Source organism: Manis pentadactyla, chromosome 11 (assembly GCF_030020395.1).
Source record: "Manis pentadactyla isolate mManPen7 chromosome 11, mManPen7.hap1, whole genome shotgun sequence".
Taxonomy (NCBI): domain Eukaryota; kingdom Metazoa; phylum Chordata; class Mammalia; order Pholidota; family Manidae; genus Manis; species Manis pentadactyla.
The window spans coordinates 97,488,490-97,502,261 of record NC_080029.1 but is presented as its reverse complement, the minus strand read 5'-3'; the positions used below and the strand labels follow the sequence as shown (position 1 = coordinate 97,502,261).

Below are 13,772 nucleotides of genomic sequence, written 5' to 3'. Positions count from 1 at the left end.
GAGATGGGTAGGATCCAGATAAGAGAGGAGAAGAGGAAAAAACACATTCTTAGAGGCAAGAAACAGCAAGTATTGCTGTTCTTAACGTGTTGTGGCTATAAAGTAGTGTTGCAAGAAATCCCTGAGTTAGCTCCCTCCCCTGTCTGCAGGTAAGCTTCAGCAAACATGTGGCTGTGCTCTAGCAAGGCCCCATGGGTCAGAGAGAGGACAGGCCACCCTGCTGGCTGGAGGCACACAGCTGTCAGTAAAGCAGAAACCCAACAAGCAGAAACAGTAACCCCCCAGCAGTGGAAAGGGCCAGGATTGGCTCCATTTTAATAGAAGTCAGCACTGGGAGAAAGATGGGGGAATCCTTTCAGTTTAGGTCCATCCCAGATGTTACTCTAGTCAGGAACTCGCACTGATCTGCAGCTCCAAACAGCTCTGTGTGCCACCAAAAAGGACACAAGGAAGAAAGGGAGGGAAGAAAGGTGGGAGGGAGGTTCCTGAATACACAGTGATTTTTTAAAATTAAAATTTATGTAAAAGCTGGAATACACATTGTATCTCTTGATGTTTTTAAATAGCAATGGAGTTGAGAATAAGCCTAGAAGTTCCAGCATGAAGGAAGATTCCTGGTCAAAGTGGAGAGGTCTATTGAGATATGAAAACTAATATTGGATAAATACAATAAGCAGTTTTAAAAAATGCTGTTTATTAGCTTATCGGAATGAACTTTTTTCTTCCCTTCCTTTCTTTCCTGGTTGCTCAGTTTTGTTTTGAGCAAAGGAGACCCCCTAAAAGGAAGAAGTAAGTTCTGGCTTGCCTTGGTTTGGTTGACCACCTCATTGAGCACATTAAAAACAGCAAACAGAAGAGAACCAAGCAAGCAAATTTATTTCTCACCTTGATATTTTTTATATTTCAACCTCAATGGAGCTTTTCAGTGCTCTGGAAAATTTTGAGAATCCCTAATCATTTTCTTCATTTTATGATGTATTTAAAAGTATATAATTTATCTGGAATTCCTTTGTTGGGAAATCCCAGCATCCCTCTAACTAAAGAGAATTAGGGTTTTCCTCAGATCCCCCAGAAAAAGAATTACATCTTTGGTTTACATTGAGACCATCTTATATCTTTCAAACCCTTATCTCCTGGGTTCCGCCTGGCCATTTGCTGTGGCTCTGTTCTGGCTAGGGCTCATTGGAGATGCAGATATTAAGATTCAGAGCTGCTTCCGAGGGCAGCTTCCAGGCATCTGTGCTGTCAGCTTAACTCCAATGCCCATCTTGCATGTTCTTGTAGATCTTGATGAGTGTGCAACTAAGCAGCACAACTGCCAGTTCCTGTGTGTTAACACCATCGGTAGCTTCACATGTAAATGTCCTCCCGGATTTACCCAACACCATACTGCCTGCATTGGTAAGTGGGAGATGGGAAGACCCCATACGGAATGTAGCTATTTCTGTAAGGAACTGCGTTCTAGCTCCTCTGCTCTTGGACTGAGAAGACAAAAACAAAAAAGTATGTGAGTCTCTGTGTGTGTGTGTGTGTGTGTGTGTGTGTACGTGTCTGTGCAAGGCACACATGCCCATGAAAATTATGGGTCTTATTTGACCTTTTCTGGATGAATCATCCATCTCTCTTCCTTTTCAACAACACAAGGAGACCTAAGGGGAATTGTGATCCCCTCTCTCCCGCCACTGCTTCTTGTAGATAACAATGAATGCACTGCTGACATCAACCTGTGCGGGTCTAAGGGTATTTGCCAGAATACCCCTGGAAGCTTCGCCTGTGAGTGCCAGCGGGGATTCTCACTTGACCAGACCGGTGCCAGCTGTGAAGGTGGGTGGGGACCTCAGTGTGATCCAGCCGGGGGGCTCCTGGTGGAGGTGGTCTGTGTGCCTATCAACAACTTCATCATCACCCTCCATGATACCAGAACTAAGTGCAGGGCAAACACCCAACTGAGGAGAAAAGATTTTTGCCTGGTCCCATATCTCAGACATCCATCTTTTGTCTCCTGCTTAATCATGTCAATCACATATGACTTTCCTCAATATATAAAGACTTTTTCTGCTCAGTTATTATTTTAATCTAATAGGGAATGGGCCAGGTCAAGAAAAATCGCTGGATTCCCACATCTGATTGATTAATTTTGCAGTCATTGGATCCAGAGTTATAAAAGAATTCCCCTAATGTGGATTAGATCGATGAGGAACAACTCTTCTGATAATACGTGATTAGGGCTTAAATGATTGTTTAGGGTTTTGTTTTTGTATTGACATCATTTGGTTTCTAATTCTAGCACAAATAAGGAAATATAAATAATTTAGACAGCTATCCCACAGACTTCTCTTGTGCCTTGCATTAATTTCATCATTTTTATTTGTAAGCTTCACCAGAGACATCTGAATGTTTTACTCCTTGGACTTAATCAAAAGCTCCAGAGTAGATATTCGTGATGTTTTGGGTGGTAGGATAATTTTTAAGGGTTGGATTTCTTACTAAAATTGCCTTTTACTTTAGCATAACATATAAATGTTGCTTCAGAGAACGCCTTATATGGCTTAAAGGTGACTCTCCCTTCTATTTCAGATGTGGATGAGTGCGAAGGAAACCATCGATGCCAGCACGGCTGCCAGAATATCATTGGGGGCTATAGGTGCAGCTGCCCGCAGGGTTACCTCCAGCACTACCAGTGGAACCAGTGTGTCGGCAAGTGGTTTTCCCTTGTTAACAGGATGAATTGCTCTCCATTCCTTTGAGTCAAAATACTACTTTCTTTTGAAAACTTCAAACTTGTAACTGAAGCAACCAATACTCATTTAAAATCGCCCTAACCTGGTTGAAACCAGGGGAAAGTTAGAGCCTTTGTAAAATAGCAAACTAAACAAAAATAGTGATAAAGGGTACCTTTGTGAGTATTTAAAATGAGATGCCCCTAGAATTTCTTGACTGCCTTTCTGCTGCATTGTTGTCAGCAGCCCCCACTGTGGTTCTGTTAGGTAGGATAAGTGGTCAACAGTATCCTACCTCTGCCTGAAAAGTGTCAGCCAACCAGAGACTATTGTGAGCCACTTTGTGAAGACACAGAATTGGTTCCATTTAGCTCTATACATCTTTAGGACAGTATATAAGCAGCAGACACAGCAAGCTTTTTCAGGATTGCTAAGTTGTTTTTGAAACTTAAAGGAAGAGCCACAGACCATCATTAAATTGAAGTTATGTCATTTTTGATTCCACAATGTCATGGGGAAATAACTCATACTTCACATTAGAGAATCCTAACATTGTTCATTTAGAGGGACCCCAGATCCATCTAGCCAGGGCTTTGTGTTTCCTGATGAAAACATGGAAGCCCGGGAGGAAATGGAATCTCCTTTGTGACATGCCTGGGACTAGAGGCCAAGGCTCTTAACTTCTTGATTTGGGGCTGCCTCTCAGTTGTCATGCTCACTCATTTTCTTCATTCAGCAAGCATCTATGGAGCACCACTGTAAGCTTGGTGCTCGGGTGACCTGTTCTGGCTGTCACGCTTTTGAGTACAGAGCCCCCCTTAGCAAAGAGGCAAAGAATACTGCTTCCTGGACAGCTGCTCTGCACTTTACTCCAGATGAAGACACATTTGGTGTGTTTTCATTTAGCAAAATTTTGTCTCTGTCATCTGTTTTGATTCCTTACCAAACAGTTTGCAGAAGTGAGGAGGCTGGCTAAGATGACCCCAGTGCTAGAGAAGTTTAAACTGCACAGTTTGCTGACTAGCTCTCTGGTTTGATAAAATGCTTTTGTTCATTAGCAGCTCAGGGAGGTCTCAGATTTTAATCACCACTTTCTGTCAGTGTTCACAGAATGTGTAGAGTGAGCATTGTTGAGTCAAAGCCCAGGATATAAGAATGTCTACCCTTATTAAATAGATTTCTTGAATGAAATTGGAGCTGTGAGAAAAAAGTATAAAGAGCAAGGTCTACCACTCTGGGACCTCAGCATCCTCTTTACTTCAGTCTGGGTAGTAGAAATGGCCAGGTCATGCCCTGGGTAACTGCAGAGTCTGCTTTGGCCCATCAAGGGCATCTCCTGGCTGGGTTTTCTAGAAGAATAAGTCAATTAAGAGGCAGGAAGAGGTTTGGAGGGTTTTGATGCCCCAAAGATACCAGTCTAAGTTGGACTCATAATTCTTGAGAATTATAGTTAGCCAGAATGAGAGTCGCCTTGGCCAGAGTGGCTTCCCCAGGGCCAGGCAGAGCAGGGTAGGTCTCTTGAACCAGCCATCTCCGAGTCCTCACTCCTAGACAGCTGGAAGTTCAGTCTTAGAAGACGGATGGATTTGAGGTCAGGGGCCGTTGGATTTCATTGTTTTCCAGGAAATATCAAACTTCCAGCTTGCAGTTGGAGTTGACCCACATTGATCTAGAGAGAGTCAGCAAAAGAAAGCGTATCCTGTATTTCGGAATGCTCCTAGTGGGTCTCCCACAACGTCACAGCCAACACACACTGGGCAAGCTTAGTCCTGAAGCCTTTGATTTTTTGAGGACAGAATGGATAGGTTTCAGTCTGCTTTTAAGGAGTGTTTTATGGAGACTGTAGCGCTGTTTCAATAAAATTAGAACTGTCCATTTTTATAAAAGGAACAAAACCCTCACCAATTTAAGTACTAGCTGAAAGAATAAAACAAAGACTTTGGAGTATAGAAAACATTCCTTGTGGAGCTATTAGCTCCAGGGCACAAAGGATGAAAAAGGTCAGGAAAAGTACCAAATATGTTAAACAAATTGCAGTGTTTGTATATTGATAAAAAGGGTGAGTGCACAAACAGACTATTTCCAAGCTGTAAACATTGAACATTTGCCCATTTCTTATCTTAATCCTTGTTCCATTCTACCCCACCTCTCCAACCCAGATAAGCAAGTTTAATTTAAACTTTATTAGATTCTCAGGGGGGAAAAAAAAGTAAAATAAAATGGAAAAGGATGTGAAAGGGGAGGAGAAGCATTTCCAACTGGAATAGATATTTACAGTACAACACAGACAGATGCTCAAAGTTGAAAGGAACCTTAGAGATTACCTAGTGTGACTTTACTCTTAATATATATATCCTTCTCCAACCTCCTGGTCATCCAGGCCTGACTTGAGTACCACCTTCAGGGCCCTCACTTTCTCCTAAGATAACCCAATCTATGTGTAGAAAATGTTGAGTTCTTAGAAATGTCCTTTTCATAGAGATGAACTTTTCCAACCTCTTGCTTCTATCCATTTGTCCTATTTCTGCCCATTGGAACGAAACAGAAAAGATCTAAGCTGTATCCTTACAGGTCTTTCCCCACATACCCCATGCCTTAGAGGTTTTATCAATCAAAGTCCTGGCAGGAGACAGATAGCTGAGCCCAACCAAAAGCACAGGACAAGGGAGAGGAGCCTGTCGGGGTCCCTACAGCCAGCCTCCCAGGGCTGAGAGCAGGGTGGGAAGTCTGGAGGGGAAGGAGAAGACATCCAGCCCAGGTTATTCTCTCTCCCAGGATAAATACCCTCAGTTCTTCAGTCTGTAGTGCCTGCGGTCTCCATTGGTATCTATCACACACTTCATCTCTAATTTAAATAAGATAGACGAGCACAGACAATGGCATATTTAATTATTTCTCCTCTAGGAACCCTGGAGCCTACGTGACCTGTGGTGGCACTTGAGAGTCCTTAGATATGAAGGACCCTCAACAGGCCTGGAGCGAGGCACTGAGCCACAGCAGGCGGCTCAGCGACTGACTTTCTTATTGTGTATCTAGTCCTTCTTCCTCCTGTAACTACACACAGAAGGAGAGAAGGAACAGGGGAGGGAAAGAGAGAGGAGAGGAAGGATGGAAGGTGGTCAACATGAACAGTACACACACACACACACACACACACATGCAAGCACCCTGCCTCCACCACTTTCACCTACATGTTTTCCTCATTTAAGAAACAAGTATTTTCTTAGAAAAAGTTTATTCCTTTTAAATGAATCTACCTTGCAAATAAGGTAAAACCAATTAAAGGAGAAGGGAATACCAATTTTGATGGAGGAGCCTCCCTTGAGAGACCCTGTGGTACAAAGGAAATCACATGACTTTTGCAGTCAGACAGACCTGGGTGTGCATCTCTGCCCTGCAGCTGCTGCTGGGAGTCTCAGAGAGGCTTTCTGAGCCTCACTTTCTTCATCTGTAAACAGGGATTATAATGACGACCTCCTGTGATTGATTGTTAGGAAGGTTAGCTAAGTGAATGTGAAGTGCCTAGTATCCTATCGTGCTGTAGGCATCTAATAAATGCTGATTACCTTTCCACGCCCCCTTCCATATTCACTAAGTGAGGAGGCCAATCTACCTGTGTTCAAACAAGTCTGAAAATAGGCTGCAGCAATTAAGAAATGTCTTGCCAGCAAGCTTACAAACTGCCTGGTCTACAAAAATATACTGCAGATTTCAAAAAAGTGTAAATCAGAAATACTGAGAAACTCGAGGCTTTCTCCTTTCAAGTTGATTTTTTAAAGTTCACTTTCTTTTTTCCTGCTTACTACCATCAGACTTGGCAGGGCCCCGCAGGTAGCTGGTCCTGCAGAGGCTCTCTCTCTCTCATGGCTTTTCCCCAATTACTGCTCGTGAAGTCTGCACTGAATCTCCTCCAGCCATACTTAGCTTTAGACATGGCCCAGACACTCTGGGCAGGAGACTGGTTTGCATGGGGGGGCCCATTCAGAGATGGGAGCAGACATACCAGAAGGCACTATTCATCCCCAGGACAAGCACCTGGGAGGTTTTGCAGATTTTTGAAAAGGAAGTCCAAGTGGAGCAGACACTCCCTGCAGGATGTCAGCCCCGCTGACCCTGCACATCCTGAAAGACAAGAGCTGGACAGCAGCCTCCAGGGTTCCTGTCCGTTCCTGCTTTGGAGATAGCCGTGCCATTGCACGGAGCATGGCATGATTCCTTCCCTCCCAACCTGAACTCTGCACGTCAGCTACACTCCAGCCCATGTCCTTCATGAGATGCTCAGGTGGAGCAGGACATACTAGTGTTGGCTGCAGATGAGAACTGGAGACTGCCGGTCCTCAGAATGCCGTTCTCTGATGCACTCCACCTGGTGCGTTTGACCTCATCAGCCACAGTGGCTCACCATGTGGCAAGAAGCCCCATCTCATCCACACCTTTCTCTCTTGCTCCCCACCCACCCCAGCCACCTCCGCCTGCCTTACCTTCCCGAGAGCCTCACTGAAGGCCCAGTGGCCAGCAGCAAACGGCCTGATCCCGACTCCTCAGTAGAACCCTCCTGCCAGTGTCATATCTGTGGTGTCTTCTGGTTTTCCCGGCAGATGAAAACGAGTGCCTCAGCGCTCACATTTGTGGAGGAGCCTCCTGTCATAACACCCTGGGGAGCTACAAGTGCACGTGTCCCGCCGGCTTCCAGTACGAGCAGTTCAGCGGAGGCTGCCAAGACATCAACGAATGTGGCTCCTCGCAGGCCCCCTGCAGTTACGGCTGCTCCAATACTGAGGGCGGCTACCTGTGCGCCTGTCCCCCCGGTTACTTCCGAATAGGCCACGGGTAAGCACTGCGGTCGTGGTGGTGTGGGAGGCTCTCCCGTTCATAACGCAATTAAGTATATTTAACTGAGAATGACCTATCCTAGTGGAGGAGAACCATACTTTTTATAATCCCTGAGTTAGTTCCAGTTAGCTCTGCCAAGGTTTTAGGCTGCTTTATTTGAGAGCAGAAACCTAGATTTCTGGGAATTCATAGACCGTCAAACAAAATAATGAAACTACGTTGCAAATAACTTGGATATATGGCTTCTCCAGCTCATTGTCTTGATCTTCACATCTTGTTGGAAGGTGATTCATTTCTCAGGAAATTCAGGGGCCGACCTGTGACGGAACTGGGGGCTCAGGCTGCACACCGCTGATCCACCCTTCCCCTGGGGCAAGCAGGCGTCTATCTTGACTTAAAGTGCCTTCCCGTCTAGCTCCTGTGAGGATAAATCAAAAAGATATCTTTTTGTGGTATCCTTTAAATTTTTTAAGTATATTTTACATTTCAGATTTAAAACTTACGTTAAAAATTACCACAAGAGCATTAAATAGGAGAGTTAAAATAATTATTGTATTTTCTGGGTAGAATATTTCCCTGCATTTTATGTATGAGAGTTGGAACAGGGAAGATATATTTTTGTTTCACTCAGTGATCTAAGAGTTTAGTGTGAGCTTTCAAAGTGTAGCTCTTCTTCCCTGCTAAATTAATCTGGACTTGGATGTCTACTGATTGTTAATTATCCTCAAATTTTAACTTTTTAATTAAGAACACACAGACATTAAATATACAAACACACCCCACACACAAAAGTTACATTTTCTACAATACATACATACACATATATCGAATTATGCCTTTAGGAGTATTTGATTTCTTGACATACAAATGTCAAGCCATTCATTTTGGGTCTGTGTAGTCCTGAAGGTAAAAGAATGTTTCGTGGGAAGCATAGGGAATGCCAGCAATAGGACACGAATTCCCAGATGTTTGTGTCTGGCTCTCCATAGACTCATTCTTTATAGGTTTAATGCCAGAACCATTTTCCCAGGAAAAATTGTGACACTCCAAACTGGCTTCTGGCCAGTGGGACTTTGGAGTCACACTTCTTGTAAATGGTGTTCCAGGGATATGAAAATACTGGAAAGGAGTTGTGAGAAAGAAGCCAGAGACTGCAGATTTGGGATTTGCCTTCCAACAATGTAACCATTATGTGAATGCACACACACACACACACGTGCACATGCGGGATGTGCATTAAGCATTTCATCCATTTTATTGTTGCTACACATTTCATGTTACAAGATAAAGGAAGAGGAAAGGAAATGTATTGGGCTCTGGCAGGATTGCAAAAAATAGTAGGAATCCATAAATTGCTGCAAAATGCAAAAAATATTCTGCTTATTGGCATTCTATTTTGAATCTAAAGGCCAAAAAGGAAAATGGGCTATAAAGAGTAAGCCAACTAATATAGGAAAAGAGATAAATAATATTTGGTCTACATTATAACCCAGTAGTAGAAACCTACTCATTTATAACAGTTCTGAAGGCTTCTCCATGAATCGCTAGAGTGGATTCTACCCCCAAAATAAATATTCTTATAAGATCATTCAGATATTTCAACATATTTTGAAAGAGGAGCCTGGTAAATAAATACATTCCAAGTGGCCGATGAAATAGTAAGCAGGATAACAAAACAGGGCACTTGTGAAACAAGCCTCCCTCCATAACTTGGCTTTGATAACTGAAAGGCAAAGAAAAACAGCCGAATGACAATTCTCCTGAGCATGGGTTTGTTTACCCAGCCTCACATGAGTCAGAGCCAATGGCCCTAGTGGTTTTGAATGACTTGCAACAATTTCCCACAGTTGGGCAAGCTCTCATACGTATATTTTACACATTGCCTATCTCCACAATTTATTTCTAAACAATCTCTGGTATCACCCAGAGCTCTCTCCCTATCTTCAGTAGCTTCAGCCAAAGGAAGAGGCTGGATAGTAGGAGAGAGTGCTCAGAAGCCAGGGTAGTGCCGGGGGGCAGTAGAAGTGGAGGCAGCAGGGGATCAGCTAGCTGGGAAGAGGGCGAGGAGCTGAGCAGCGATGTCTCCTGCCTTCGCCGTTCCCCTGGAGCTTGTTTCATGAAAAGAAGACATTTTCATTGACGCACTCAAGGCACATGGACTCCCTTGCCCCACCTTCTTCTCTTGTTTCTACTCCATGTCCCTTCCCCAGCATAAGAACAGCACAACGCCTGCCACATTCAGTTTAGGAAATGAAGGGGCAAATAAATATGCAAGCCGGGCCTAGAGAGATAATAGAAATCAACAAACTCAGGGAACTGGGAATCAGACCCCAAACGCAGAGGACTTTTGCGTGGCCCTCAGAACCAGCTGGCCGTCCAGTGGGCAAATAATCAAGGGCTAAACGTCACCGGGCAAGGTCCAGACTTCACGAGAACCCTCACCCCGCCTCCCTTCTCTCCCAGCCCTAATGAAAAATGTTTATGCTCTCCTTCTGCTGCAGGCACTGTGTTTCTGGAATGGGCATGGGCCGAGGAGGCCCAGAGCCACCTGCCAGTGGTGAGATGGATGACAATTCACTCTCCCCAGAGGCATGTTATGAGTGTAAAATCAATGGCTACCCCAAACGGGGCAGGAAACGCAGAAGTGCCAATGAAACAGATGCCTCCAGCATCAAGGTAGGTCAGAAGGTGGTTTCTCCTGATGTCCCCTGTTACGGAGAGGCCTTCCAGATTCCTGTGGTTTCCTCCGAGGATGCTCCAAAGTGTGAAAAAGCTCCCTGGGGAGAAAATCCAGACATTCCCTGAGCTGTAGGCTGCATTTTACAAGAGTCTGTGGGGCTCTCTGGAGTTTCTTGCTGCTTTTAGGGAGTGGCCATACGGAGGTTTTCACATACTTGCTCATTTCCTCTGTCTCGCCAAAAAGAAAGTTGAACACCCACCCAAAGTCTGCTGAAAGAACAAGGTCTGAGATCCAGGACAGCAAGTGGGCAGAACAGTGAAGTGACATAGTGCTCTCTCCACAGAGACGCCAAATTCTAAAAGCTAGAGGCTCCTCTACTGAAAAGAACCATGTGGAGTGTGAGGGAACTTGGATTTTAGACAAAAACAACATGGAGCTCAAGCAGCCTGGTTTTCTTTGCCTACGGCTGCTGCAGCCTTTCAGTCAACTCAGAAATGCACAGATATTCACCCAGCCCTCTGGCTCTAGGCCCAGAGAATCCAGCACATGTGGTCCCAGAGAGGCAAGCAACAAGCCAGGTGAAAAGCATTGAGCATTAACAGATCGTCAGAGTCAGGAAGTAGGTTCATAGGTGTGTCCTTCAGAGGGGTTGGTTTTGCAGTCATGAGCAAAATCAAAATAGACTGGTTCTTTCTTAGCATCAGTGCTGCACCCCATCCACTGTGGTCTGGGAAATGAGGTACAACCATGGAAAGAAAATAGTCTATTAAAACAGCGGTTCTCAAACTTTAGTGTGCATCTGGATCATCTGGTAGATTTGTTAAAATGGATTGCTGGGAGCCACCTCCGGGGTTTATGGCTCAGTAGGTCTCAAGGTGGCCCGGAGAACTTGCATTTCTACTGGATTTCAGGTGCTGCTGAAGGTGCTGGTCCAGAGACCACACTGAGGCTCAGTGCATTGAGGACCTCCAAATACAAGCAGCTTCAACTTGGCTTTCTTCTTGACATTGGTTTAATATTTTTTGATGTTATAAAAATGCGCCAATTTAATGTGTGTGTTTAAACAAGGTGTTTTACGAACATGCATTCTCAACATAGTATTTGTAACATGCAGAAAGCTATTATTAGTGTGAGATTTGAGTCACTTTTTCTTTAGAATGGGCAATAAGCGGCATGTTTGTATTTTACTGAACACATTGTCACATGTCTTCCCAGGATCAGCCTGAGATAGAAGCCAATGTGAGTCTTGCAAGTTGGGACGCTGAGAAGACAGCCGTGTTTGCCTTCAATATTTCCCGCATCAGTAACAAGGTCCGAATCTTAGAACTCCTTCCAGCCCTCACGACTCTGACAAATCACAACAGATACTTGATTGAATCAGGAAATGAAAACGGCTTCTTTAAAATCAACGAAAAGGAAGGGATCAGCCACCTCCACTTCACCAAGAGGAAGCCAGTGGCTGGAACCTATTCATTACAAATCAGTAGCACTCCACTTTATAAAAAGAAAGAACTTAACCAGCTAGAAGATAAATATGACAAAGACTACCTCAGTGGTGAACTGGGTGATAATCTGAAGATGAAAATTCAGATTTTGCTTCATTAATTCACCCTCCAGAGACCAAATAATTAAAAAAACAAAGATAGATAGGTAGAACTGAATTTTTCCCCTAATCAGAGTTTTCATATCATAGGTACAATCTCTCACCAAGTAAATTTCTATAAATAAGCACTATTCTTGTATTACAAAAGAAAAAAGGTACAAGTGACTGCCCTAGTACAAAACAACCACTTTCTCAGGCTCCTCATGTATGTAGCTAAGCTACCTTGTCATATGTGTTGATTGTTGAAAACCCGGACATGTATTTCCACTGGGGGTTGGCCCTCCGTGCTGATGAGCCAGCCTCCCAGCCTATGTACAGGAATGTGCTTTCAATTGATGGACTGTTCTGTTTTTTCCAAATTTTAAACTTTGCTTCTCCAAATACAAGTATTAGGTTGGCCATTTATAATATCTGTTTGGTGCTAGTAAATTCCCAAACTAGATTTATAATTTGCACTGTAACATTTACACAACTTAGAAACCAAATTACCAGTATTCAGTTCAAATACTTCATTAATTTCAATCAACCAAAGTTAGTTCAGTAGCTTATCTCAGTTATGAGTATAATACATTACATGTAAATTAAGTGTGTGTATACTGTAATCTTGCTATTTTTTATCATTGAAACATTTATAAACTAGAATAATAATGCCCTTAATGTGAGGGTTTGTAATGGTGCTTATTAAGACCAAAGACTTGTTAAATGTATACACCAAATGGTAATGAAATTTCTGTGACTGGCCCACACATGCATGGAGGTCTGGGAGGACCAGGAAACACCCTCAGCAGCCAGAAGATAGATCACCAGCGCATCTTTCATCACACCTGTGCAATAGACCAAGATTACCCTCAGCCATTCCTGTCAACAAGGGGTCCATGTCATAAATGTCACAATAAAACAGTCTCTTCTTTTTTTAGTGTACCCCTTGGCTTTGTGTTCTTACCTGGATGTGGGATTGGGTGGGTCAGTCTAGGGGGTAAATAAAATCTCCTGAAATTAAACCATCCTGGGCACGATAGTTACACCTTCTAAAGTACATGCCTAATGTACATTAGAAGGAAATTTGACATTTCTGAGTCAGTCCCTTGTCTGATTTATGAAAGAGAGCTGAGTTATTTCTCACCAATCAGAAACTCAGATTGTAGCATCATGCTTTAAACATGACCTAATCAATCCTGTGACTTTCAAACTACTAAATTTAAGTACTTTTAAGATATCAGGTTCAGTCATCTTAGAGTGCATGCATTTCATTATCAAAGATTTATCACACCCCCTCCCCTCAAGTATGCACACAGTGTTGGCCAACCTGAAGTGTTCAGCCATTTTTCCCCTAAACATCTGTTGGTAGTCAGTAGTAGCCTAATTACAAAGGGATAATTCCAAATTGAATCCAACTGAATGCTAGAACTCTCATTTTCTGGATGTCATAATTTGAAAATCCTGTTTTATTTGAAGTACAATATTGAATATTTACCAATGAAGCACATTCAAGTGACATGGAATAATTTATAAAATCCCTAAGGGTGAAATAAAGGTGAAAGATTTCAGGAAGAAACCATACAGGACTTAGGAAAGTTCTCTCCAAATCTGTAAAGAGCTAGATGAAAGAAACTGGAGTAGGTGTGTTCCCTGTTATTCCAGAAGACAAAACCAAGGTCAGTGGCCTGAAGCTCAGTTTAACACACACCTTCCTAATTATCAAGCTACCCGCTGAGTGAATGGATTTCCTTGCAATGTGACGAGCTTCCTGTCATTATCCAGAGGTTTTCAGTCCAGGTATAATGGCAGCCGGGAGACAAGAATCCTTTCTTACACCAACAGGCCATGAACATCTTGAAGTATTCTTTCTATCACTTATTTTGCCACCCAGAAAATCTTGCTCATAATAGGTGCTCAATAGAAATAAATCAAGTGACTGTTTGGAAGGGATTTGTAC

At 43.3% G+C, this 13,772-nt stretch overlaps 1 protein-coding gene across 2 annotated transcripts in view; it reads left to right on the top strand.

Annotated features, from left to right (window-relative positions):
- The window catches only part of FBN1 (fibrillin 1), a 249,651-nt gene extending 236,894 nt beyond the window's left edge, over nucleotides 1–12,757 (top strand). For both annotated transcript variants that reach the window (XM_036924512.2, XM_036924514.2), the window contains exons 61-66: nucleotides 1,285–1,401; nucleotides 1,696–1,824; nucleotides 2,578–2,697; nucleotides 7,319–7,550; nucleotides 10,055–10,229; nucleotides 11,449–12,757. In XM_036924512.2, coding sequence (XP_036780407.2) covers nucleotides 1,285–1,401; nucleotides 1,696–1,824; nucleotides 2,578–2,697; nucleotides 7,319–7,550; nucleotides 10,055–10,229; nucleotides 11,449–11,838 — 1,163 coding nt within the window. In that variant the 3' untranslated portion in view covers nucleotides 11,839–12,757. The remainder of the gene's footprint in view (nucleotides 1–1,284; nucleotides 1,402–1,695; nucleotides 1,825–2,577; nucleotides 2,698–7,318; nucleotides 7,551–10,054; nucleotides 10,230–11,448) is intronic.
- Nucleotides 12,758–13,772: the final 1,015 nt, after the last annotated feature.